We start from the raw sequence: 26,285 nt of genomic DNA on the forward strand, positions 1-26,285 counted from the left end.
TTCTGGTTGAACAGTCGTTTCGTACCGGCACGCCGCTGAAGTCTAATGGCTGTTTCTAGTCACTTCAATAGAAAATCACCACAGTTCTGTGAAACGTCTGTATTCTGATCGGGCTTTTCACTGCGATTCCTCCACCAGCGACACCACCACGCAAGCCAAGGCTGACAGCAAGGACTTCTGGGTGAATATGCCAAACCTGATATCGCATTTAAAGAAGGTGGCAGAGCAGAAACCACAAGCAACATACTACAATGTGGACATGCTCAAGTATCAGGTAACCTTGGATTTGGGATTTTGAGAGTAGCTTTAATCCCAAACACTGAACTCTTTCAGTCTAAGGATGGAAGCTTGATTACGTAACCCGCTGAACATGTTCTGTTTATGGTGTTTCAGTGTGAACAGGCTTTTATCAAACCACGTGTTTGTCTCTGGCCAGGTGTCAACACAGGGCCTCCAGTCAACTCCTCTGAACCTGGCAGTGAGCTGGAGGTGTGAGCCCACCAGCACTGACTTGAGGATAGACTACAAATACAACGGGGAGGCCATGTCGACGCCGATGGCCCTCAACAACGTTCAATTCCTCATCCCCGTTGATGGAGGCGTGTCAAAGCTACTGGCTGTCTTGCCTCCTGCTGCATGGTACGGTCTTTCTAGACATGTAGTTATACAGTTTAAAGCTACACAGCTGAACAGATTGAGGGGGTAAAGAAGGCTGTTTGCTGCATTTATTGCTCTAAATGTTATTTAGACAAGAGATAAAATCCTGTGCCATATCTGGGAGTGCCGTGCATTTATTTGCTGCCAGGTATTTTATGGAGCAAAGTAAGGTTAACCTTCAATGACCTGTTTATGTTTCATCCTTTACTGGTTTTCTCTTATTCTTAATTCTGGTAGGAATGCAGACCAGCAACGAATACTGTGGAAGATCCCTGATATCTCCCACAAATCTGAAAATGGAGGTATTTCTTTTGAATAATGATTTAACCTGTTTCGTTAAATAACATAATTGTTGGGAGGACACGTGGTGCATGTGTGTGGTTGGTGTACAAATGCTGAAAATGGAACAACCGCAGATGAGGACGACAAGATGGAGAGAAAGTCTGGTGCATCATGCCCACAGTAAACACTGCCCCCTGTTGGACAGCAGTGGTACAGTTACTTCACCAAAGCTGATGTTTACAATGAGCTTTTATTTTTTAAATAGGATAAAGTAAACAAGTGCCCACTGTGCAGTTGTGGAGTATTTACACAGTTTCTTCTGACCAAGTTTAGTTTGATTTGTGCTCCAGATATCACAACCTGCCATCATTAGACCCACACTGTCATTTACAGGGCAAGGACACCCATCAGTGACCTGACGTCCAGGACGAAGACACGAGACTAGATTATGAATTCTTTTTAAGATGAGATCTGCAGTTGTAAAGATGCTGCCCGTTTTTCATTTGGTTACATATTTGCTTTTGGGGTTTCTAAATATTAGATATTTAACGTTTCTCATCCTCTCACTCTCCTCCCTCAGGTGTGGGCTCGTTGTTAGCACGCTTTCAACTAACAGAAGGTCCGAGTAAACCGGCTCCACTGGCGGTGCAGTTTACCAGTGAAGGCAGCACCCTGTCAGGCTGTGACATCGAGCTGGCTGGGCCAGGGTACCGCTTCTCGCTCATCAAGAAGAGGTTTGCTGCAGGTCAGTCAGATGGGGTTTTCAAAATAAAATATTATTCATCACTGCTACATGAAAGCTTAGCCAGCCAATCAGACTTGTGTGAATTTGCACTGATGTTTGAAATTGTTTGAATTCCAGAATGTTAACAAATTTATAAACTGGTTATTGAACATATAAAATCCATGTTTTATCTCTTTAAACTTTTTTTTTAACTGCTGATTGTAGTTCCTGGAAAAAACACTTACATGAATGCACACGGTAATAAGTCTGTTTTAGGATTATTTTAGTAACTCGGTAAAGCCTACCTGGGTAGAATAATATTGAGTCCTTTCATTGCAGCTACTTAATAAAATGTAAAACTAATGAAATATCGCATTTCATTTATACAGATAAGCACTTAGTTTTTAATTGGCGTCTTTCAGGAAAATACCTGGCTGATAACTGACCCATCGCTGAACAAAGTGAACGCAGTGGACTGAGGTCGACACAGAGGACAGAGGACAGACACCAGACAGACTCTGTGATCCTTTTCTGAACCCACACAACAGGTCTGCAGCCCGCCCAGCAGTATTGTATAACTTGCATATAACATTGTGGAACTGTTATAGGTCATGTAATTATTGTATTTGTATTCATTTCATAACATCTGTATTGCTGCACTTAGACACAAATGGGTTCTTTCCTCCTCTGTAGTCTGCGCCTCTGTCTCCGTCCTCCTCTGGTCAACGTGTGGTAGTGTTTTTAAAGTTTTTCACTGCAGCTGCCTGACCAAACAAGGAAGGAACAGATTTTAATTCTTGTTAATGTGAAAATTTTGGCCACTGAAAAAAAAAATATCCTCGTTGTGGTCAGACATGTGCATCAAATCTGAACACATCCGGAGTTGGACTGGGATGTAATGAAGTTAGTAAGTTAAACAGCCCAGTCCTCAACCTCTGGGATAAGAATACGAGCGGTGTACTCACTGTTTTGCACTGATCCATGTAACTGCTTCACATGACACACCATCAGCTGTCATAGGTAAAAGTGGGTCCTTCTTCTTGGTGCTTGTGTACGACCTGTATGAAACTAGATTTCCAAGCATCGCCTGCTGGTATTACATGACACATCCTGCTAATTACACCAGTTAGCCAGTCAAACCACTATTCTATTTCTCTGTTATATACACACACGCATGCGGGGAGGTTATATGGATGTTAGGCAGCTGCAATGATTAGTCAGTTTCACTGGTAAAATAAGGAAATACGTTTTCGTGTCAGAACAAAAGAAGTGTACAAAGTGTCATTTAAGTCGAAAATGTATATCTTAAAGGGCGTTTGGTGTTTTCCTCGTATCGTCAGATAGCCTTCCTGTTGTTCACAGGACAGCAGTGTTAGACTGCAGAGTACATGACAGCATTCTATTTTTATTTATTGATGACAATGACTTGTTGTATAAAACATGTGATTCTGTATATGAATAGAGTTTGAATGGTATCACACGACTCGAACCCTTAAAGGTATAAATATTTAAATTCCTTCTCATTTTTTGTTATCTGTGTAGTTGGGTAACCTGTGTACAGTATAAGGTCTAATTTTTTGAATTTATTTCAGATATAATTTTTTTAACTCAAGTGCAACAGAAGAATTGAGCTATATATGGGTGGGGGAGGGGTAATTTAAAGACAAAAGATAAATATCTTTCTGGATTCTGTGTAATGCTTTGTGAAAGCAGTGTTAATGTAGAGTTAGCTATTACATGGCCAAGATTCACACTTTGAGGAATAAGTTTGACATTTTTGGATGATGTGTGTGACATCTGCCAGGAAACTGCTAGCATGCTAAGAAGAGCGGGAAAGGCTTACCAGTTTGTGTCTGTCAGCACCTAGAAAGCTCCCTGATTAATATACTGTCATGTTTCTTCTTTAATACCAAGGTGTAAAAATACCCTGTGTATCTGTCATTAACAATTTTATTTAGCTTGAGAGTATTGCATGGGTCCGAAAATGCTAATGGCGTTCATCCAGACTAGGCGTTAATGTCTCTGTCAGGATGAAATGTAAGCATTTTAGTAACACCCTGTCCTTTTCTCTAGCGCCATCACCAGGTCAGACTTTTTATTAGTTCACTTCTTTAGTTTATTAAATAAATGTTCCCTCAACAGTTCCATTAGCTTTATTTGTGCTTGTTCTGGTGAGCTAATTTTAGCATGCTAATATGCTAAATCACCATGGATACTGTGGTGAACGTGCGCTCATCCCATTAGCATGCCAGTAAAACACATTGCTGTGCTGCAGTGCACACTCTCAAGAGAAGCAAGCATCAAACTGTAGACACTTTTATATTTTGGCGACGCTAGCTTAGCCGTTTCCCTCCCGTTTCAGTTTTTCTGCTAAGCTAACCAATATGGCTCCTGGCCAAGGTTAGTTTTTCCCCCCAAAATGTCAAACTCATCCTTCAAGGAAGACAAAAACAATAAAAATGGCTGCAGAGATGAAGTTTAGTGACCATGGTACTAGTATTGGAACAGGAATTGTTTACTGGGACCAGCTCATTTCCTTACTTCAAACTTAGCTGTAATAAAACAATAAGGAAACCCTGATAATCTAGCGTTCTCAGTTCTGTCATCTACCTTCAGTTGGCGGCGGATCACAAGAAAACCTTCCTTACTTCCTGTTTCCATTTACCTCACTGGTACCTAAACTCCCTCATATCATACCCTCATATCGTGAGCAAATCCCAGTCATCCAGCCAGCGCTTGAATCCATGGCTTTATTTTGCATAATTGTAATGGTCTCTGTGAGATGACATGATTTAAATGAGGTTGTGGAGCGAGGTTAAGTCGACCAAAATGCTTTCTTTTTCTTTTTTTTGTTTTACGTTTTGTTTTGTTTTTCGTATTTTATGTGTGTGTACCCCAGACAGTCAGTCCCTTGTTAAGGAGAATAAGCTGAATATTTTTAAAATGGATAAAAATGTAAAAAAATGTGTTGTTTTAATGTGAAAAACACTGTGCTGATGATGTTGAACTTCCTGAATGCTCCGACACTCAACGTGAAGAACAAAAAGTGTGCGTGAAGTGTAGCCGAAAAACCTCTGTACTGTACTCTGTGTTGGCAATCAACTAAATGTCACCAATCATGGTCCTCTCAGAGCTCTCAAGCATTTTCAGCTGATTTAGGAAGGTAACCTGACACCGATTCAGTGATGCAGTACTTCTGATTGGATACAGTTTTTGGGCCATGCAGTTAAAATGAGTCCTGTTCATTTGTACTTTCATCTTGTGCAGACCCAGGCTGAGTGAACGGCAAAGTTGCATTTTGTTGGCATGAGGAACGATGGATGATTGGTGCCGTTTAGTTCTTGATAATACTTTTGTTTGGTGCCGCATTTTTTCAGTCATGTCAGTCTTTCATCGAGCTCAGTGGAAGACTACGTGCCCGAGACAATGTTGCCATCTTCTTAAAGCTAATCAGTGTAACAGTCACTACAGCATTATCTACACAAACCCACCACACACGCCACCCACTGTGCATCAGTTTAGAATTACCCCGACACTTATGGTTACACGTCTCTCAGTTTGATCACAAACCTTTTTCACCGTATTTCTGAAAACAGCGTTTGAATTTTTCAGTGGATCAAAACACATTTTTCAAGAGCTTCATCTTCGTGGCGAATTCGTCCTGCAGTATTATTGGATGCAAAGCATGCGGTCAAACGGTGGGGCTTTTGTGATGGTAGTGCTGAAATGACGTGTTGTGCTGAGTGTCAGTTACCTTGTATTAATGTTGAGACGAAAGCAAGGAGTGTGTTTATGTGTGCTATAAGCAAGAATGCTTTTTGGTTCTTTACCATTAACCTCAAACACATGTGAAAGCTGTTTGTACAGTACATAACAACGCTAAGATGATCTGAGAAATTTAGTTTGCTTCTTTCCAAAACCAATAAAAGTTATAACTGGATGTTTGTGTTTGCTGTTTTCCTTCTATGAAGTAATATTGTGGGGTTTTATTTGTCCCATTCAACAGGTTGCTTTAGCGATGTTAGTCCAAACTTTTGACCCTGGCTGAAATATCCCCCCCCAAAAATATGAGATGGATTTTATTTAATTAATTTTGCCTTTAGAACTGCCTTCATTCTTCACTGCATAGATTCAACAGGTTGCTGAAAATATTCCTCAGATTTGGGTCCACGTTGACGTGATGGCATCACACAGTCATATTTGTCTGCTGCACATCCGTGATGTAACTCTCCTGGTCCACCAAACCAAAGTGCGCTGGCTTGAGATCTGGAGACTCTGCAGCCCATTTGAGTACAGTGAGGTCACTACATGTTCAAGAAATCATTTGAGATGATTTGAGCTTTGTGACATTGTGGCACTAAACAGCACCTACTGTGTTTTTCTGCTACTACATGATGGTTCAGAGATGCTCTTCTGCATACCTTCATTGTAACAAGTGGTTAAAACAAAGGTATGTAAACCTGTATCCAGTGGTAAACTGCTGCTCATGGCTAGAACTGAAGGTTATAAATTAATTATGTTTGCATTTGTACAAGTGGATGTTTAGTGTGATTTGCACATGATGGCAGCAGGATTACAATCTTCTGAATTTTGCTGTTGGGAGGAATCTTGACAACTATGGGATGGATTCCCATCCAATTTGGTCCAAACACACGTGCACCTCTGAGGATGAACCGCAGCAGCTTTGATGTTCCCTTAAACCTGTCTGCTCTGCCACCATCTCATTAAATGAGCTGAATTTTTAAAGCTTGAATGATTTCCATGTTTAAAATCGGTTTCATTCTTCCCGTCGGTCTAAGCTAGGACAGCTAACACTGTAAATATTGACTGTATGGTCATTTTGAGCCTAAAGCCTGACACGAGCTAGCCAGGCCAAAGATGCTATTGTTTCATATAAAATAATAGAAAATTATATAATGGAATCAACTTGAATTAATAAAATTACTAGAGAAAATAAACCCCAGGTTGTTGATGCTATTGTGCTTTCCTTTATTTCATAAAATGCAGACTGACTGAAGCTGGATTTGGAATAAGAGCACACAGGAATTGGTTGATTTGTTTGGTTAAGAGTGTAGTTTATTTTCTTGTTGCATGCTTACGTGAGAGGTGAAACCTGCTCTAAGTACCGCCCCTTGTAGGCGGGGCTGGGTTGTTGCCTAAGGCGTTTATATGTAAGTGGTGTGTGGGCGTTTGTGCACACCAGCTGGTTTAGTTATTCATGTACTTACTGACATATGTACTTGCTTACTTTTGCGTGGGGGGATCTTGGTGATACAGTTTGATGCGTTCACACGTTGTCCAGTTTTGGAGTAAAAAAAAAAAAAAAAAAAAACCTTTGCAGAATCGAATCCCGGTGTTATAATAGAATATTTATTTGACAAAATTAGCAAAAAATGACCAAATACAGGTGAAGGTTGCAAGAAAGACAACTGAATTAGAGCCAGAAACCTCACTTTTTAACAGTCATGCACCGTAAATAAAAAGCTTCTGATTTTGTGTTATTTTTAAACATTTATTTATGGTTGCACATGTACAGCTCGGGTTCAGGAACATGTTCAGAGATGCTCATCCAGATTCACTTCCACAAAGTTTAACAGTTGCACAGAGATCAGAACAGTTCGCCACGTGAGTCAGATTTGGTTCTTAGCAGGGTGAGATTGGTAGGGAAAACAGTCATTTTGGTCACTTTAACAACAACAACAAAAAGTGAGAGGATTGTCCTCAGCAGAAGTGGGCGAGGTCGGTCTTCCCGCAGCCCACCTGACAGCACATGTTGGCCAGGAAGATGTTATTATCCCGTTTGGTCATCTCTGAGCTCAGACTGCTGAACTTCTCCAAGCTGCTCTGCTCCCCTGTAGGCAGAACCGGATGAACAAAACACATTAATGAACACCGAGTGTGGAGGTTTTAGAATTAAAGCCTTTAACTTGGTCCTCGGCAAACGTCTGTCACATTCATAGTGCAACTTTACCCTTACAATCTGAATTTAACTGTGCGGGAAACTCTGTTCACCTTACTTTAAACAGGACTTCCAGTAAATGCTTTCTATAGCAGTTCATTTTAGCCGACAGTGTTTCACAGCAAGTGCAACTGATGAAGCACTGCTTTCAGACGCATCCTGTGTAATACGTCCATGTTCCCTTTAAATAAGGAAGCTGTAAATGACTGCACGGACGAGCTCGGTCTTATTTGTCTTCTTCAGTGTCACTTTACGCTTTCCGATCAGCACGGCTGACATGCTAACTGGGTTTATTTGTGTGGTATATTAGAGAGGACGCCCGGGGAACCGCCAGCTACAGCATTTGATCAATGAGATGCTGACTCCTCTGGCAGATTGTGCGTCGATGAGTTGGGAAACACCTGTCTGGAGCCCTGCGCTTCAGCCAGTGGATTAATAACATAACACATGAGGTGTAGCAAAAAATAAATAAATAAAATAAAAAAATGGCAGTCTGGTTAGAAAGCACAAACTTTAGCTTGAGTTTCATTTAAGCTACATAAGCAGATACAGAAGAAGTACTGTGCGGTATGGTGGCAAACTGTACTGAGATGGTAACTCAAAAAGGACTGACAACATGCCATTTTTTTTTAAACTGCTATAAATGACATTTCTATTTTTTTTCTTGAATGTGGTTACACCCTCACTGCAATGTAAATACAATAAATAAAAGGGAAACAAAGGGTAAATACACAGTTTGTTATTGACTTTTTCTGCATCGTTCTTTCTTGAAGAAAGTCTGAACCACAAAACTACAGAAAGAAATTCGGTTACTAAAAGCACAACGCTTCTGTCCCCGTCTGCTGTGCGAAATGATTAAAAGCAGAGTTTTCTCACCATCCACGTCTGGCTCGCTGAAGAACCTCCTCCAGCGGGACGCTCCACAGGTGTAGGAGATGGCATTGATTAACTGCTTACCGCACAGCTTCATTGCCGTCACATGCGCTCTCACCTGATCGACACACACCACTGCGCACAAAAGCAGAGGCAAAACCACCAGAGCGCGCATGCTGAATATCTGACTGTTGCTCTTCCAAGCCCACCACAGCTGTTCTCTGTTGTTTGGTTGTCTGTTATCCTGCCAGCTCTCTTGGTTATTGATCAGCCGCTCGCATCCTCCTTATATTAGATACAATCCACCTTTCACTTCATTGATGCCGAGTGTCTTTCCACCTCCCTCTAACCAGCCCTTAGCCCATCCCAGTCTCTCTCTCTCTCTCTCTCTCTCTCTCTCTCTCACACACACACACACACACACACACACACACACACACACAAACTTGTTGAGCTTCCGGTTATCTCCACCATCACCATTTTCAACCATCTAAATAAGAGTTATGAGCATGAGCCTTTTACAACTCGACCGGCAATCACATTAGCAATGGTGCAGCCCCCCTCAGCCCCCCCATGATTACCCATGATTGCACTGACCTTCACTGCTCTGCATGGCTAATTAAGGGATGCAAAGTGATTCCCCCTCGAGTCAAACAGATGTTTCTTATGTTTACGACGCTCTGATGGCCCGTCTGTCTTTGACTTTACAGCAGTTTGGGTCATACAAGAGGAAAAAAGTCAATGTTGACAGTCCATCATGCGGTCATTACGGCGCTGCTGATGGTGCAATGTGACATTTCAGCTCGATCATTAACAGCGGAGGATATGAAATTATGTTAGATGGGCATGATGCGTTGTTATAGCAGCAGAAAACAAAAACAAAAATTATTCAGACACATATAAATATTTTTCAAATAATAGAATCAAGCAGTATTTTCTAACCCTTAATCTTTCATCCAAACCAAACCAATGGTTCTGTCTGATGAGCAATTCCATAATAGCAAACTCGCCCCTTTATTGTTTTGCAGGATACATGGACATACAGTAACTATAATCGCAGGAAAAAACAAAAGTTTATACACGAAGTTGGTGTTTTGACCTTGTTCAAGAACTACTAACCTTTCTTTTTCCAACTCATTAGGCTGGTAACATCTTAGAGAGGCAGCGTTTCACCAATCTGCAAAAATGTGTGTCTACAAATTGCAGAACAATTAAAAACTGTGAAAACATTGAACACATCATCTTTCTACAGTACAAAAGATAATAAAAAGATTGAGAGAATCTGGAAAAAAACCAAAACAAAACAAGGCCGCAAATCACTATGTCATGGATTTGCTGTGTGGCAGGCAGGATGTGGACTCAAATGCAGGACTCAGCGCACACAGGGAGAACTCAGAGAGGAAGCTTTAATTGTGCTGTAGCAAAACTTGGACATTACAAAAGAGGGAAAAACAAAACCTAAGAAATAGGAACTCAGAATAAATAAACTAGAATGCTGGGAGTTACGAGGAGACACGGAGATCACTCACAGCACATGGAGTGGTGATGGTACAATGCGATAAAGAGCAAAGGAAAACACAGGGCTACAACACACAGGGGAGTATCGAGGGAATGGGAAACAGGAGGAGAGCACAGCTGGGAATAATCAAACACAATGACACAAAGGGGAAGCAAAACTTCAAAAAGCACAACAAAAAAAAGCGCTGAACACGAGACTATCAAAATAAAACAGGAAACTAGAGAGCACAATAAAGAGGACCAAAACCATGAATAACAACAATCAGAGAATATAAATTGACCAACAACAGAAAACCCTGGGTGACAGACCCAGTACCGTCACACACTATTGCGTGAGCCTTCAGGTTGCACTGCAGTAAAAATAGGCATGATTCTGTCATGGGAAGATGAAGCCACGTGTGAAGATGATCCATAAACCTGCCATCCTTGCTGGGTGAGGCAAATAGACTGTGGTAAAGTGAAAAACTGTTCTGTTGTCAGATCAATTGAAATATGAAATTGTTTTTAGAAAACATGGACGACACATCCTCTGCACCAAAGAGGAGAGGGACCATCTGGCTTTTCATCAGCACTCAGTTCGAAGTAGGTACGGTAAGGAGTGTGTTAATGCCCATGAAACAGTCAACCTGAACATCTGGAAAAGCAACATCAGTGCTAAAAGCTATGTACGGGTTTTAGAGCAACATGTGCTGCCATCCTTCAGGGAAGGCCTTGAATATTTCAGCAAGTATTCAAATTGAAGCATCTTGATATGTTTTTAGATTTGCACATCGCTGCATTCTGTTGATTTTCACATTTTACACAGCGCCCAACCGTTTTGGGAATCTCTTGTGGTTGTAACTATGGTTGTACAAAAAGTAATGAAACTGCAGCTTTACTGTCCCTGACATGTAAATCGGGATATTAAGAAACAAATGGCGATGTCATTTGTGTGCACGCGTCGTCACACTGATTACATAAGCTGGATTCTGTCTGTCACAGAGCGCTGAGATTTACTGCAAATCATAAAGGTCACCAGTGTATGTCGGGGTCAGGCAGCCTGCTTTGCTTTGTATATTCTTATTTATGAGGCTATTTATCTGTCTTCTCCATCTTACTTAGAATATGTTATTGTTGTTATATGTTATTCTATTCTATTCTCATCGATGATTGTACTGCTGTCTGTCTTATAAAAGGGATTTTGTTTTTAATCTTTAGAGTCACATTTTTCTGGTTGAATAAAGGCTTAAAAGAAAAACCAACTCTACGTGCTCAAAACATTGTGGACACAGTGTCCTTAAACTTTAAGACTGGGGCTGTTTTATATCACAATATATGATAATATTTCACACATTTCCAAGTTTGTGGCAGCAGTTGTGGAGAAGTCATTTCCTGTTGAGCCTTCAGAGATACTCGTGCCTGTAACATCAGCTGCTGATTTAACTGAAACTGCAACAATTGAGATGAAATGTCTGTCATCACCACCTATTGGAGATATTAAAAAATATATATGTCATAAAATTAAAAAATCTACATTTTTAATTAATATAATTTAATAACAAATATTGCTATGTGCAATATCTTTTGAAGGTTAATATATTTGCCTCTACATTTAACTCACAGCTGTAGTTGTAGGTGTGCAACTAACATTACGAGGTATCAGTGCACACATGTAAAGGACAGGTGGGGTTTGAACGTCCGTGCCTTTCTCTCCATCCAACCAATCAAAAGTTGCAGCCCCAGTAACACATGATCATCTAAAACTTTTCTGCTGTGCAACATTTTATTTTATTCTATTTTAACATTTTTTAACTTTTACTTTACTAATTGATCCCTGAATTGTTTCTAATGCAGCATTTTTTGGACGATTTGTGTATTTTACTTGGCATTTCTCAGAAACGCTGCACAGAATCTTTGTAACAATAAAAACATGACTTCTATGTTTACTTTAAAGCCCGAAAGGAAAATGTGATGTTTTCAGATTACATCTGATTTAATGGGATTGTTCATATCTCACGGAGACATTCAGTCGCCCTTTTCTCTGGGAACTAAATTTTACAAAGGGAGCCACTAGATAAGCGGATGAAGCAGACATAAACCTAATTGGCTCAGGGAGACTGCATCTTTGGTCTATATGAACCTGTCAGACAAAAAGCTGACCTCAGCAGTGTCCTGAAGGTAAAGCGCCCGGAGGGTGAATTCTAGTGTATTTGCTATGTGAGCCAACCATCAGTCGCTCGTGTCACTGACTGTAAAGGTTTACAATTGCTGAAAAAAAATGTTATAAGACCAGCACAAGTGCATTAACATACACCCGGGAGGCTGAGAGAGAGCTGTTAGTTTAAAAACTTTGTTTTCAACTCTTGTTCCTGAAAAGAAATATAGAAGACAAAGATTAATAATAAGGGCAAGTACAAACAAATAATTATTGTATTTCTGCACTCATAGCGTTTTCCAGTTTTCTGTTAAATTATCACAGAATAATCCTGGACAACCTCCCTCCTCTCTGAGCTGAACCATCATCTGTCCATGTTTGAACCTGCGCCCAGAGGACTGAGTCTCGCAACTTTAATTTGTTACATTTCATTGTTTAACAACATTATTTTTAAAATTAAACATTAACTTTTAACTTCATATGCATGTTCTCGTGTATTTTACACCTTTGACTGGAGCAGCGAGTGCTGCCTTCAGTTATCACTGATATGAAAAGGCCCACGTGGTTTATTATATGTTTACACGTCATGCAAATTATCAACGTCATATACAAAAAAATGCACAGTTTTACTTCTACATCCAAAAATGTGCTGATTTGGAAGAAGAGAAGAAGAAAAGAGGAAAGTCTTTGTGCTTCTGTGTAGAAGAACCGTTACAGTCTTCCCTCTCACACAGTCACCTGTTGGCCGTCCTGTACTGAAGCTGGAACTGCAAAAGTCTGTTTTCTCGGTTTTTTTAAATACATTTTTTATTGGTAAATTTTTATGTAACAGGTGAGTAAATATATAGCATGACTCAGTGAGGAAGAGAAGTAATGTCAATATGAAATGGCTCATTAAAAATGTTTTTTCCGGCCATTGAACCTTCACTCGTTTCCACTCGGGTGCCTCGGCCTTTTCATTTTACAGGAAAGATTTCCTGTTTTCAGCTCAGTAAAGTCTAAACTCAGAACTTACACAACATTTTCACATGTGAGGTAAAAATTTGTGAATGTAATGCAAAATTTAGCAGAAGAGTACATGCAGGACTTTTGACTGTTTCAGCTGTTTCAGTTGTTTTTAGTAAAAAAAAGAAAAAAGAAAAAAGAAAAAAGAGGAATGGATGACTTTCAGTTTAGGGTGAGGTCTGCAATAAACACCTGGATGCTCTTATGACTCAACGTGTATGCTCACCCACCGTGTCGTGTCTTTCTCAAATACATTTTTTTTATTTAGACGCAGCAAAAGCTCAAAAAATGGATTTTAGATTTTCCCTAAAAATCACCACAAAAACCTGTGATTTGGTCTCAGTGGGAAAAATCAAATGTACTTTCGCGTTTGTTTAGTGCGAGGTGAGAACACACTCGCTTTAAGTCGACATATTTTCTTTCAATTTTCTTTTTGCTTTAAACGTATTCATTGCTACAAGCATTCTTCTTAAAAATTGCACTTGCACATGAATAAAATCTCTCATACGTACTTCTTCCTGTTTGTCTCTACATGAGGGATGTGGAGGAACCCTGCAGCCAAAGCTAGCTCAGGGTTCGTTTGTTCTTTGAGTTTTTTCTGTTTTTCCAGGTTTTATGAGCACACAGAAACGTCCACCAAACCTTGTGACTGAGTCTGAATTATTTCTGTCAGAAATCTGATAATAACAGAAATGAATGAATTTTTACATAAAAATAGTGAATTGTCCTTCCTGTCAACAGCTGCCAAAGTGAACATACGAAACAAACAAAGAACAAAAAAGTAAAAACAACAAGTTAAATACAACTATTATTATTTATATATTAGTTTATTAGTTGATTATTAGTTATTATTTATCAGTTTTTAGTCACAAATAGTCATAAACTTGTACATTTTGATGCTGTTGTATGATCTTGTTCTCTTTGCATTAATAATGGCTCAGTATTTTACCCTCATTAATGTGTGGTTCATACAGAATTTTAGTTATGAGGATAAAAATTAAATATGTGTTGTATGTGTAAAAGCTGGATTAAGGTGAGCAGTTATAATCATAATACTGATTTTCAAGAACAAGGGTGACGTGCAGAGAAAGGTAAAGCTGATGACTCATCATGAGTTGTTGAAACTAGAAGCTAAGGAGAGATGTGATGTTCAGTGAGCAGCAGTGCAGCTTCATGCTGAGAAAGAGCACTACAGACGTGATGTTTCAGTGTTCTCCTGAGTTTGTCTGCTACCTCAGATTTATTCTTGCGTCTGTGTTCCCTTTATTGAAATTCATAAGAAGATGAAAATGATAACGTACTGTGACGATCACAAACATTTTGTCCCCAGAGCCTCATAGGTAGTTAGGATGGTTGTAAACTGACAGAAGTTCCTAATTTGAAAAGGTAAAGGAAAACATAAATGTTTCATTGGAGTGACTTTGACATTTATATTATAACGCAGCCATCTTTCTGTCGTTTTAGGCTAGAGTAGTAAAAAGTTCACGTCACAAAGACATATCAGACCAGTTTCACCATACAGTAAAATGAACTGGTCTTCAAGTTCATTTACTCAAAAGACAGGTTTTCCAGGCACTGAGTAGTCAAATAAGACCTCTCAAGCAGCCACATCACTGGAATAACCCAGAGAATCAAAAGTGAATATTACTGTCCAGAATTCACTCTCTGTTCACAGCGTTTTCTTTTTCTTCACACAGTTTTAAAGCAAAGCTTCTAACAAACACAGGTGAGAATTATACTTAGAAAAATTTGATGAATTTCAACTATAAAAAAAATGATTCAGTCCTTGTGAGTACAGCCAAAAGTCAGAAATATGTCAGAATCAGAATCAGAATCAGAAAGACTTTATTTATCCCCAAGGGGCAATTAAGATACAACAGAGCAGCATGATGATGAAGATAAGGACAGCGCATAAACAGGCAATAAGAGTGAGATAACAAATACACAGAATATACAGTATATACACAGTTTGACTGAATAAGTGAAGAAGTAACTATAAGTGAATAAAGTGTCAGCAGTATAAGAGTATAGAGTAGTTATAGTAGTTATGTAGTCATCATACATTAATTACTATTTTCTGTTCCTTTTTTTCTATGCATTGATCATTTTTACACTAAAAGATAAAAAAAATCGAAAATATTCACAGAATATGTGACATATTGCGTTCACATTAAAAAATTATTTACAACCTCGTCTTTTTAGAATTATTATGCAATTATTAAATAATTATTATCTACATATCCATGCTTAGATTTGATCACAAAACAGTTTGTACATTTCTCAATGTGCATGTTTGATGTATATTTTTTCATTGCAAAATATTAAACACATGTCAGTGTGCTACATACTGAACTTACATGACAGAAACAAAGTATCGATACTATCACTCTCATACTGGTGTCGATACTGTTGATATTTGGATAGACCCGCCCACCTCTACTCACTTAATCAAGTAACATTGTTATGTTGTTTGGATTTCATTCATGGCGATTGTTGTTAAAAGAGCCAGCTTTGTGACAAATCTCATCCATATTCTCTGAGTCAAAACTGCCCCCTGCTGCTGCAGTACTCCTCCGGCCCTCTAGGGGGCGTTCTCAGACAAGTGGCCTGTCGACATGTAGCTGAGGAAGAAACGCAGCATGTTGTAGTGTAGCAGGACCTTCAGTGTTTTTGCGAACTTAGTAAAAAAAAAAAATGTGGCTCTTCCTTCATTTAGTTATATAATTTACACAGGACAGTCAGACACTGGTTATCGGTCTCAAGGTGAGTCTTTCTTACTGCATACGTGATATCGCGTGCAAACTGAAGAAGGTCATTTTCACATTAGCTGCCAAGCTAACCTGCTAGCATCCATGTATCTGTCAGGGACATCAGCACTGTGAAACAGCTATCAGTCCTCTGTGTTTGTGTAATAACCCGTGGCTGTTTCGGCTGGATAAACCCTACAACCTGTATATAATTACTGGGGTTAAACAACTTGTTCTCGGATATGAAATAACCTGCTACCTAAAAAAGCATCTGTGCTGATGGTTCACCCCCTTCACTGAGGTTTAATAAGCAGCATAGCATGGAGGAAGTCCATTATAAGTGCGTGTAAAGTGTTACCACAATAAATATGAAAGAGTAAAAACTACAGTGTTCCGTGAACATATTTTCTTTTCTGTGAAAAGTATCATAAAATTGAAAAACTGGGAAATGTATTAAAAATATCTCCATGTAAACACACAGATTTTTCCTACAGTGGCCAGTAAAGAAGAACGAGTGCTCTGTGATGAGGATGTTTCTTCAGTGCTCGTTTTGTTTAACTAGCAGTCAAAAACTCTAAACTTAGCTGTCATATAAGCCATGAAAAAGGGAAAAAATCTCACATTTGAGGATTTTGCAGTTATTACGTGGCACTGTGTGCTAACTAGCGAGGTGAGGTCACTTATCCAGCTTCAAATGATTGTGCTATCATTTCTCTTTGAATAGCAGCACATCCTTATGTACCATGGAGCCTGTAATGCTTCAGCTTTGGCAGAGAGCCTTTCGCCGCCTCCACAGGACCCTGATCCTTCCGAAGAGGTTCGACTCAGGCTGTGCTGAGCAGGCAGCCGTCCCTGCTTCCGCGCCCTCCTGTGGTAGAAAGCCCGTACTTCTGGTGTCTCGTCTCTACCAGCCTTCGAACTTACGTGATGTGACGCAGGACAGCCGGTTGCCAGGGGAGATGAGCTGCAAGAGCCAGAGGCTCATGCAGCAGGCTGGGCTTATTCATCCATCCAGCCCAGGGTGCTACTACTACCTTCCTGCCACCATCCGCTCCATGGAGAAGCTGGTGAGAGTGATAATAATAATAATGATAAAGTAATATTATTGGCTGGTTTTGTTCTGCCAACTAACTGAACTGATAATAGTTTCTTTTTTTAAGAATTTTTTAATACTGTTTTCATTTTGTTAATTTATCCTGGGGTGTGCAAATGCTGTATGAATGTTCCTTTAGATCTTACAAATAATAACACGCTCAATAATTTGCTTTATGACAGGTTCAGAATGACAGTCATCCTCTTACATGGCGTCTATCAAAGCAGTAGTCTGTTGCCACAGGCTCCACATTAGTTTAGGTTGTGAACGTTGTCCAGACAGTCTCTTTTCCCTCTTAGATTATTGTGGATTATAAGATTATAAAACCTAATTAATCTAATCACATAGATTATATGATTATGTAATCGAATATATTAGATTAGATTATATGTTTATTGGGCTAAAATGATAAAGTCAAACAGTAGCTCTTGACTAAAGGGAAAAGGGTACAGAAATGCCTTTTTTTCTAGTTTCCTATCAATTTTTGCGTGATTGCTGATGTTTATCTTCCAACCTCCTGATTTGAACTGCTGTCTTTGATCAACAGGTGAGAATGATTGACCAGGAGATGCAGGGGATTGGAGGGCAGAAGCTGGACATGCCCAGTTTGTGCTCGGCCGACCTCTGGAAAACCAGTGAGCGCTGGGATTTGATGGGAAAGGAGCTGTTCCGCCTGAAAGACCGGCACGGCGCTGACTACTGCCTGGGTCCCACTCACGAGGAAGCAGTGACGACTCTCATTGCTCACCAGGCGACTCTCTCCTACAGACAGCTCCCACTGCTTCTTTACCAAGTAAGCATTCAGCCCGTTCTTACTGTCAGTGTTTTTGCTGCAACTAGCTGCAGTTTGTTTGTTTTTTCTGACATGATTTATTTTGGAAAAACCCAAAAAACAGATCACCCGCAAATTCAGAGACGAGCCAAAGCCGAAGTTTGGTCTTCTCCGAGGGAGGGAGTTTTACATGAAGGACATGTACTCCTTTGACGTGAGCGAAGAAGCCGCTCATCAGACGTACGAGTCTGTTTGCCAAGCGTATACTCGGCTCTTCGCCAGGTTGGGTCTGCGTTGCGTTCAGGTGCAGGCGGACACGGGAAACATCGGCGGTAAACTGTCCCATGAGTTCCAGCTGCCGGCGGACATCGGCGAGGATCGGCTTCTGGTCTGTGGGAGCTGCTCCTTCTCCGCCAATGTGGAGACCATGTCATCAGACCAGTCCAACTGTCCACAGTGTAAAACTGGGAAACTGGTAGAGTCAAAGGGTATAGAAGTAGGCCACACGTTTTACCTGGGTAAGAAGTACTCTCACATATTCAAAGCCACCTTCAGCAATGCCCAGAACAAGCCGGCTGTCGCTGAGATGGGCTGCTACGGCCTCGGGGTTACGCGAATTCTGGCGGCAGCCGTCGAGGTGATGTCAACGGAAGAGGGGATCCGCTGGCCGGGTCTTATCGCACCTTATCAGGTTTGCGTTTTACCCCCTAAGAAGGGCAGTAAGGTGGATGAGGCAACACTCCTAGCTGAGGAACTGGTCCAAGCTTTGGGAGAAACTCTGCCACAGCTGAGAGGTGAAGTTGTTTTGGATGACCGCACACAGATGACAATCGGAAAGAGGCTGAAGGACGCCAGCAAACTGGGTTATCCATATGTTATTGTAGTAGGACAGGGAGCTCTGGAGGAAACACCCAGGTTTGAGGTGATCTGTCAGCAGACAGGTGAGACAGTGTTCCTCAGTAGAGATGGACTGTTAGATCTACTGGGAAGAGTGGAAACTGTATGAGTAACAAGTTTGAATGTTAGAATAAATGTTTCAGTTTGTGGGTGTGAGGTGGTGGGCATAGATTATTCCATGTTTTCCAAAGCCTTTATCTACACATTGAATAAATGTTTTTTAAACAATAGCTCTGTTATGTACCTGACCTGCATTGTACACTACAACATAATGGAGTCCACAGCTTAATTTCTTTTTACAGTGAGTCATGTAATAATCCTAATAAAAATTTAATCTGTACCTGGACAAATCAGTGCTGGTTAGAACCAAATTATGAATGTCGCAAAAAAGTGAGACAGCAAAGAAAAGCAAAGTTGGTAAATATATTCCCATTGTTTAGTAGTATTTAGAGTGGTATCCTACAATGCAGATATCCCTTGTAAGTAGGCCAGTATACAGCATGAAGTACATGAGAATTTGTCACAACATGAATGTAATAAAACACTCAACCAGATTGGGAGTGAGATCAGTGTGTCACAGTAAACTTAACTTGTCTTAAGATAAGATAAGATGACCTTTATTAGTCCCACAGGTGGGAAACTTGTTTTGTTACAGCAAAGTGCAAAGTTATGTAGCAGAAATGAGAAAACACTGGAAAGCAATAAAATAAAATAAAATACCATATACAATAGAATAAAATAGAATAGAATAATATCTACAATAGAATAAAATGGAAATACAAATACTATATACAACTGAGTAGGAAAATACAAAAATACAACTTCGTCAGAAGAAGAATTGCACATATACTTGTGTAATAAAAGACCCTTTTCAGAGCTGACGTTTTATGGGACATTCGGCCGCATTCACACAGTTTCAGGTTCTCTCTTTTAATACGCATCTGATTATTTTATTTCACACAGGTCAGAGGACAAAGCAACAGTTGAAAATTATACATGCATATACATACACTGACATTAACGATGTCCATGGTCCCTGAAAAATTAAAATAAATGCAAGTTTATTTTTTAGCACAAAAATAGTTATCCCAGTGCATGTTATAAAGCAAGGACCTCAAAATGTGGACAAAAAGCCAAGAGTTACGCTACAGTGGGGGCAGTGTTAGCGTTGCTTTCCATGGTGCACACAAGTAAGGCTGAAATAATTAACGGGATAATTAGAAAAGAAACTGCCACCTATTTAATAATACTAAGTGTAACGGTGCTTTGAGAGCATTACTTCTGCCGTCGGAGCTTCGGAGCAACTTCGTACCACGAGGAGTGGAACGCTCTGCCGGAAGTGAGTTTCCACACGGATTTTTTCGCATGTGGCACCGCTGTTACACATGTGTAAACAAGGCAACTTGAGGAACGGTTAGCTGGACAGACTGCTGTCAGCGTTAATGTAAGATTTAAAAACAAGAAGCAGCTCTTCAAAGTATATTTTGATCCAAAATGGCGTCCACAGTACACAGTGACAGCGACGATGGCATGGACGCGTTCATGGACAAATTCAAGACCCAGCGGTATAAAAATGCCTTCAGTGAAAACGACTGGGAGGAGGTAACGTTGGCTTGCGGAGACTATGTGCACTAGATACAAAGCCACTTGAACCCGAATGAAATGTGTTAGCACGTCTTTGTTTTTATTGATGGTGGTTAGCAATAAGATGCTAACATGCTCAGTACCTCGTGAAGATATCAAAAGTAGAATCGGTACCAATGCTGGTATCGGATCGATACTAGCGCGATAGAATCGACACTTTGCTTCTATTCTCCACGTTCAGTTTGTAGCCCAATGAATTGTTTTAAATAAGTTATTTTTATTGGTAATGTAAAATATACCTCAAACATACACTATGAAAAATGTCTGAACCTTTCTGTGTTGACTGTCACATGTATTTTATTTATAGCCCACAGACACATTTAGGTTCGAGCTCCCCCCCAAAAAATTCAGTTTCAAAATACATGAAGCTGAAAGGTAAAAATCACAGTGATTATTAAAATGTGTTCAGAGTTTGCAAATTAATGATGGTTAATCTCCGACTCTGTATGCTGCCCTTAGAGGTTAAAAGTATTAAAGTGTCCATATTGGTAACGGCATTACTGGCCTTGGCTTTACTTGTATCAGATAATACCAAAATTTACTGCTGTCTCACGCAGGAGTTTAATAAAATACCCATGTTCATGAAAAACGCCCCTGAAGAGATCGACCCACAGAAATACCCAGAACTAGCCTGCCTCCAGTCCATTATCCACGACGAAGACCGGCCTCCTGAAGGTGTGCGAACCACAGCTTTCTCTCCTCCAAGCCTTTGAAGCTGCTCGGTATGTATTCGTTGAAAACAGTTGAATAAATGTGAGAAACACGTTCTTTTCCAGAGCAAGCAAAAAGCCTGAAAGATGAAGGCAATGCGTATTTCAAAGAGAAGAACTACCAAAAAGCGGTGGTGGCCTACACAGCGGGTTTGAAGAAGAAATGTGCAGACCAGGACCTCAATGCTGTCCTCCTCACCAACCGTGCAGCATCACACTTTTACCTTGGTAAAAAAAAAAAAAAAGCATCCAAATGTCCTTTCGCTCTCACAAAAGATGACATTGTTTAAAAAAAATATGTCTGTGTTTTTCTTTTTTCCATGACTTAGGAAATATGCGCTCTGCTTTGAATGATGCTGCAGCTGCAAAGAAGCTCAAGCCAGACCACCTGAAAGCCTTGATCAGAGGTGTGTAATGTTTTTAACATGTACTGCTATGATATGATGACATTGTGTTACTAGGCATGGAAATCTAGTACTGGTTTCAATAGAATAGAAGAATAGAATAGAATAATCCTTTAATTGTCCCACAAGGGGAAATTTGGTTGTGACAGCAGCCAAAAAGACACATATACAAACAAACAGTACACAGGACACAGAACAGAAACATACACAATTTTTCTTACATATTTACATTAAGGACAATGGTTACTATAAACAGAGTACTGTACAGTTATTAAATTAAATATAAATAACTACAGATAAGAGGCAAACCAGGTTGTAGTGCGAATCGGTTGATTAACTTATTGCAGTTACAGCGCAGATGTAAACATCTATGTTTGTTGGGAGCAGTTCTGATTGTACAGTCTGACAGCTGCAGGGAGGAAGGACCTGCGGAAACACTCCTCCATGCATCTAGGATGCAGCAGTCTGTCACTGAAGGAGCTCTGCAGTTCAGCAACATTTCCATGCATGGGGTGGGAGACTCTGTCCATCAGAGATGTTATTTTGGCCAGAGTCCTTCTGTCTCCCACCACCTGCACTGGGTCCAGGGTGCATCCCAGAACAGAGCTGGCCTTCCTGATGAGTTTATCCAACCTCTTCCTCTCAACTGCCGATAAACTGCTGCTCCAACATACCACACTGTAAAAAATGACAGATGCCATCACAGAGTCATAGAAGGTCTTTAAAAGCGCTCCCTGTACTCCAAATGACCTCAGCCGCCTCAGCAGGTAGAGTCTGCTCTGACCCTTCCTGTAAAGAGCATCAGTGTTGTGGCTCCAGTCCAGTTTATTATTCAGGTGAACACCCAGGTACCTATAAGAGTCCACTATCTCAATGTCCACTCCCTGGATGTTCACCGGTGTCAGTGTGGTGGGTCTGCGTCTCCGGAAGTCCACCACCAACTCCTTGGTTTTCCCGGCGTTGATCAGCAGGTGGTTCTGCTGACACCAGTCTACAAAGTCCAGAGTCCACTGTCTGTTCAGTTTAGAAGCTCCAGATTTCTGTCTGTTTATCTCTTAGAAAGCAAATGAATCCCATGTTTGTGCTTCTGCAGGCGCTCAGTGTTGTATAGAGCTGCGCCACTTTTCAGAGGCCATCCAGTGGTGTGACGAGGGGCTCAAGGTTCATCCTACTGACAAAAAGCTGCGGGAGCTGAGAGCAGTGGCAGATAAGCACAAAGTAACTACACTTCAGATGATCCTTGTCTTTTGATATATTATTTTTAGAAGTGGCGAAAGCTTTAAAGCGCTGAAATAAACCTTGATTTGTTTTTGGTATCTTAGAGAGCAGCAGAGAGAGATGCCAGGAAGGCCAAGGCTAAAGAAAAGAAGTTGCATGGTGAGAAAGAAGCTCTTCTAAATGCCATAAAGGTAAGCATTAGAGATGGAGCATCTAACGTCGCACGCGTCACACACATATTTGTATTTGACACTAATTGGCAGCTACCTGCCCCGGCCGCTGCTGCAGATTTGTAGTTAGAAATCACAAGTCCAGCTGCTGCCACAGCCCTGCTGGAGGCGCCTAGCTATCAAGTCCAAGCCCAGCCACAGGCTCGTAGTTATTGGGCCCGTCACCGGATGATGCGTTAGCAGCGCAGGTCTCGTCTTCACCCTTGGGCCAGGGCAACCGCCACAAACCATCCGATTCTGCAAGGGGCTTAAGTCAAGAGGCTGACCCTACATATTAGAAGATGCATCTTAAACTGCCTTCACTATCTAAGTGAAAAATGAACACAGAGAATGAAATTATATCAGTTATGATTTTGGCATCTATACACAGGATCGAGGCATCAAACTCGTGCAGCCTGTGAGGGCTCATCGGAGCGGTTCCGACAGTGAAGATGAGGATGAACGCTCTCCTGCGGCGATAGCGGAGCTCAGCCTGGATGGCCTCAGCTCTCAGGAGGTCACCGGGGCTCAGGTCTTCGTAGATGAGCAAGGCTCTCTGCAGTGGCCCGTTCTCTTTCTCTACCCCGAACATCAGCAGAGTGACTTCATCTCGGCTTTCTGTGAAAACAGCTGGTAAACGACTCCTGCCCTCAGTGACCAAGATTAAGCTAAATTTATATACAAATATCACTGATGATCGTTTTGATTATACATTCCTCCACTCTATGATCTGTGACCTGTTTCAGATATCTTTTGACCAAAGTAAGACACGAGATGTAACTTTTGCAGCATAAACGACAATAGCCAGTTTGTGTAATGTAAATGCCAACTGTGACCACTGGGAGTCACTGTTGAGCAAAAGGGACGCAAAATGTTTTTAAAAGGTGTTTAAAAAATGACACTTTTATGTAGGACAGTAAATTAAAGCAGTAAAGTGTGGAGAATATGATCTTGAATAGTCACTCTTGCATCTCTCAGCTTCACAGACCACCTGGCAGTCATGTTTGAAGAACTTCCACCTTGGGACGCGGACAGAAAATACCTCCCACAAAATCTGCAGGTCTGTATGCTGGGGTGGGGGTGCTATTTTACCAGAACAGAGATCAATTAAAGTAATGATCAAACTTGTATAAAGCCTTTTAGTGGCTCCAGATGGAGCCGAGTGAAGACTGGTAGGCTGTTTCAGATTGAAAATGGGGAAATGTTTTTGGCTTCAGTCATCAAAAATTTCCCACAAATAACTGATGTTGTCTTTTACAGGTTTACTTTGAGGACGAAGAGAAGGAGACGCTTTACCGAGTCGACCCAGAGATGTCACTTTTGAAAATACTGCAACACAAAAGGTAGATTTAATAATTTATTCTGCTGATGAGTCGCTTCAGTCTCATTTACACAATGGTCACTAAGAGCACTCTTCAAGACAAGTTCTCTTTGTAATGCTCCTTTTATTAGGTGCTGCTGTGAGTTCCTTGTTATAGATGACTTCCTTCCTTATGTCAGATTTAAATGTATACCTGAGGGGTTATTAACTGTTAGAGAATTTATTTGTACCATTGTTTTCCAGCATTCCTTGTTGTAACTTTCCTTCATGCTGGTTTCCTGATTGAATCTTTTCTGTTTTGCCAACAGGTATTTTGTGAAGGCAGGCACGCCCAGCTTCATCGTTTTAGTAAAAGGCTCTTCATATTGGAAGCAGTTTTTATCAGGAAGGAAAATACACGGACTGTAAGAAAAGGCAGAGCTTCAATTCACGGACATGAAATCCTCTGAAATTCTCAATAACTGACTCATCAAACATCACTGAAAATAAAACATGAAGTTTTGTAACAATTTTTTTTGTTTTTGAACAATATAACAGCTTAACATAATATAACACTACAAACTAGTGTTTAAAAAAAAATCAAAAAAAAAAATCATTTTTTTTATGGGTGTTATTTTTTATTTTTAGTCATTAGTCCTTTCAGTTTCCCGTCTCTCAGGGCTCTTAGCAGTCCAAGTGCTGATGTTCCGACTTCTGTCAGGCAGTTAGCAAGCTGCTCTTTGGTAGATGTCCATATGATGTGCTGAATAGTCCCCGAGTGCACAAGTTCTTTGATGCTACTGATGTCGAGCCGAAGCCTCTTCTCAGTTACAGATTTCGTGGACTTGACAGCATCAAGAAGGGAATGGTTGTCTGTTACACAGACGATTGGCAAGATGTTGTGCGTACCATCACCAGTGGTGAGCTCAGAATAGAGTGCAGCCAGAAAAACAGCCCTGTCGATCCCATCTCCAAGGGCCAAAGTCTGTCCTGCTAGTGTACTCCGTATCACCCTCCTGATCCGTTTCGACTGCCAACATATGGGCGAAATCTTTCCACCTTCTCCCATCAACATGATAAAATGTCCACCTTGTGTGCCTCCGTCTGAGAGATTTCCCATCGAGGAATCACTAAACACCACTAATTTGAGGGATTTGCTTTCACCCAAGAACTGAAACCTCAGCGTAACCTCTGATTTAAGTTTTCTGGTCAGTTTGTTTGTTTGTGCATTGTCTGAATAGTAGCATGTTTTGTGCTTGATGCCAGGATGGAAATGTCACACATGATGTCGGGTCTGCTCTGTCTTGCTACCCACAGTATCTGTCCAATCTTGGATTTTAACATGTCCATCTCTGTATCTGTTAAAGGAGCCTCCCACAGTGGTGCCCTGGTGGGATCAATAGGAATAGGCTGTAGGTTTTTTATGTACGTATCTTGTTGTACTTGTATTTCATTCTGAAGAGAGGGAACCTCCATCCCGATGTAGTTGAAGCTGTTATGTTCTTCTCGTCCAACTTGAAAAGCAGCTTTCAGTTTGGGGATGACTACTGTGGAGAACATGTCTGAACCACCCCACATAAAGTCATCTACATGACATGCAAGTACCCCTGTCACCTTACAGAGATCATCTTGCCAGTAGAAGACAGCTGGATCGACTTTTGACACTGTGCCCCCGAGCTTCTGCATGGTTTCTTTCACCTTGTTGTACCAGAATAATGAAGCATCTGCCAGGCCATAAACACATTTATTCAACTTCCTTATAGTTCCTTTGCTCTGTGCTTCCTCAGGTGGTCGGATGTACACATCTCGAGTTAAATCTTTACCTTGCAGAAAAGCTGCTTTAATGTCCATAGAGTTCAGTTTCCACTGATTTTGACATATGACTGCTATGACCATCTTCAGGGACTCAGAGGAACATGTTGGTGAGTCTTTGGAAAGTTCTTGAGTGTTTATTTCTTCAAAGCCTCTTGCAACCAGTCTAGCTTTGGGTGCAATGGCCCCTGGTGTTTCCTTGAATGTGCACACCCACCTTGTTGATATACATTTCTGACCTTTATCTTTCTCCACTTCAAACACATTGTTTCTTTTCCAGTTGTCAAGTTCAGTTTGTTTGGCTTGTGAGAAGATGTCTTCCTCCAC

General features: G+C 40.7%; 4 protein-coding genes across 12 annotated transcripts in view; 3 read left to right on the plus strand and 1 right to left on the minus strand.

Moving 5' to 3' along the window:
* The window catches only part of sgip1a (SH3GL interacting endocytic adaptor 1a), a 75,682-nt gene extending 70,079 nt beyond the window's left edge, over positions 1-5,603 (plus strand). For all 8 annotated transcript variants that reach the window (XM_039601129.1, XM_039601131.1, XM_039601134.1 and 5 more), the window contains 5 exons: positions 139-274; positions 437-639; positions 895-959; positions 1,520-1,684; positions 2,086-5,603. In XM_039601129.1, coding sequence (XP_039457063.1) covers positions 139-274; positions 437-639; positions 895-959; positions 1,520-1,684; positions 2,086-2,108 — 592 coding nt within the window. In that variant the 3' untranslated portion in view covers positions 2,109-5,603. The remainder of the gene's footprint in view (positions 1-138; positions 275-436; positions 640-894; positions 960-1,519; positions 1,685-2,085) is intronic.
* A 1,408-nt stretch (positions 5,604-7,011) lies between these two features.
* insl5a (insulin-like 5a) lies at positions 7,012-9,123 on the minus strand. The gene is made up of 3 exons (XM_039601407.1): positions 9,093-9,123; positions 8,499-8,780; positions 7,012-7,515 (listed from the first exon to the last, which is right to left on the minus strand). Exons 1-3 carry the CDS (start codon positions 9,106-9,108, stop codon positions 7,385-7,387), a joined length of 429 nt encoding a protein of 142 aa, XP_039457341.1. The 5' UTR covers positions 9,109-9,123; the 3' UTR covers positions 7,012-7,384.
* Positions 9,124-15,753: 6,630 nt separating this feature from the next.
* On the plus strand, positions 15,754-18,891 carry pars2 (prolyl-tRNA synthetase 2, mitochondrial). Of its 2 annotated transcripts, none has more exons than XM_031758703.2 (4): positions 15,754-15,915; positions 16,624-16,966; positions 17,540-17,785; positions 17,889-18,891. In XM_031758703.2, exons 2-4 carry the CDS (start codon positions 16,643-16,645, stop codon positions 18,768-18,770), a joined length of 1,452 nt encoding a protein of 483 aa, XP_031614563.1. In that variant the 5' UTR covers positions 15,754-15,915; positions 16,624-16,642; the 3' UTR covers positions 18,771-18,891. The 2 variants fall into 2 exon arrangements, with proteins under 2 accessions (XP_031614563.1, XP_031614564.1); XM_031758704.2 differs by having other exon boundaries at positions 16,627-16,966.
* A 1,097-nt stretch (positions 18,892-19,988) lies between these two features.
* Positions 19,989-24,676, plus strand: ttc4 (tetratricopeptide repeat domain 4). The gene is made up of 10 exons (XM_031758708.2): positions 19,989-20,263; positions 20,863-20,980; positions 21,082-21,243; positions 21,345-21,422; positions 22,513-22,637; positions 22,742-22,828; positions 23,238-23,479; positions 23,825-23,906; positions 24,107-24,189; positions 24,476-24,676. Exons 1-10 carry the CDS (start codon positions 20,156-20,158, stop codon positions 24,573-24,575), a joined length of 1,185 nt encoding a protein of 394 aa, XP_031614568.1. The 5' UTR covers positions 19,989-20,155; the 3' UTR covers positions 24,576-24,676.
* Positions 24,677-26,285: the final 1,609 nt, after the last annotated feature.

The sequence above is a fragment of the Oreochromis aureus genome, linkage group 17, assembly GCF_013358895.1.
Source record: "Oreochromis aureus strain Israel breed Guangdong linkage group 17, ZZ_aureus, whole genome shotgun sequence".
Taxonomy (NCBI): domain Eukaryota; kingdom Metazoa; phylum Chordata; class Actinopteri; order Cichliformes; family Cichlidae; genus Oreochromis; species Oreochromis aureus.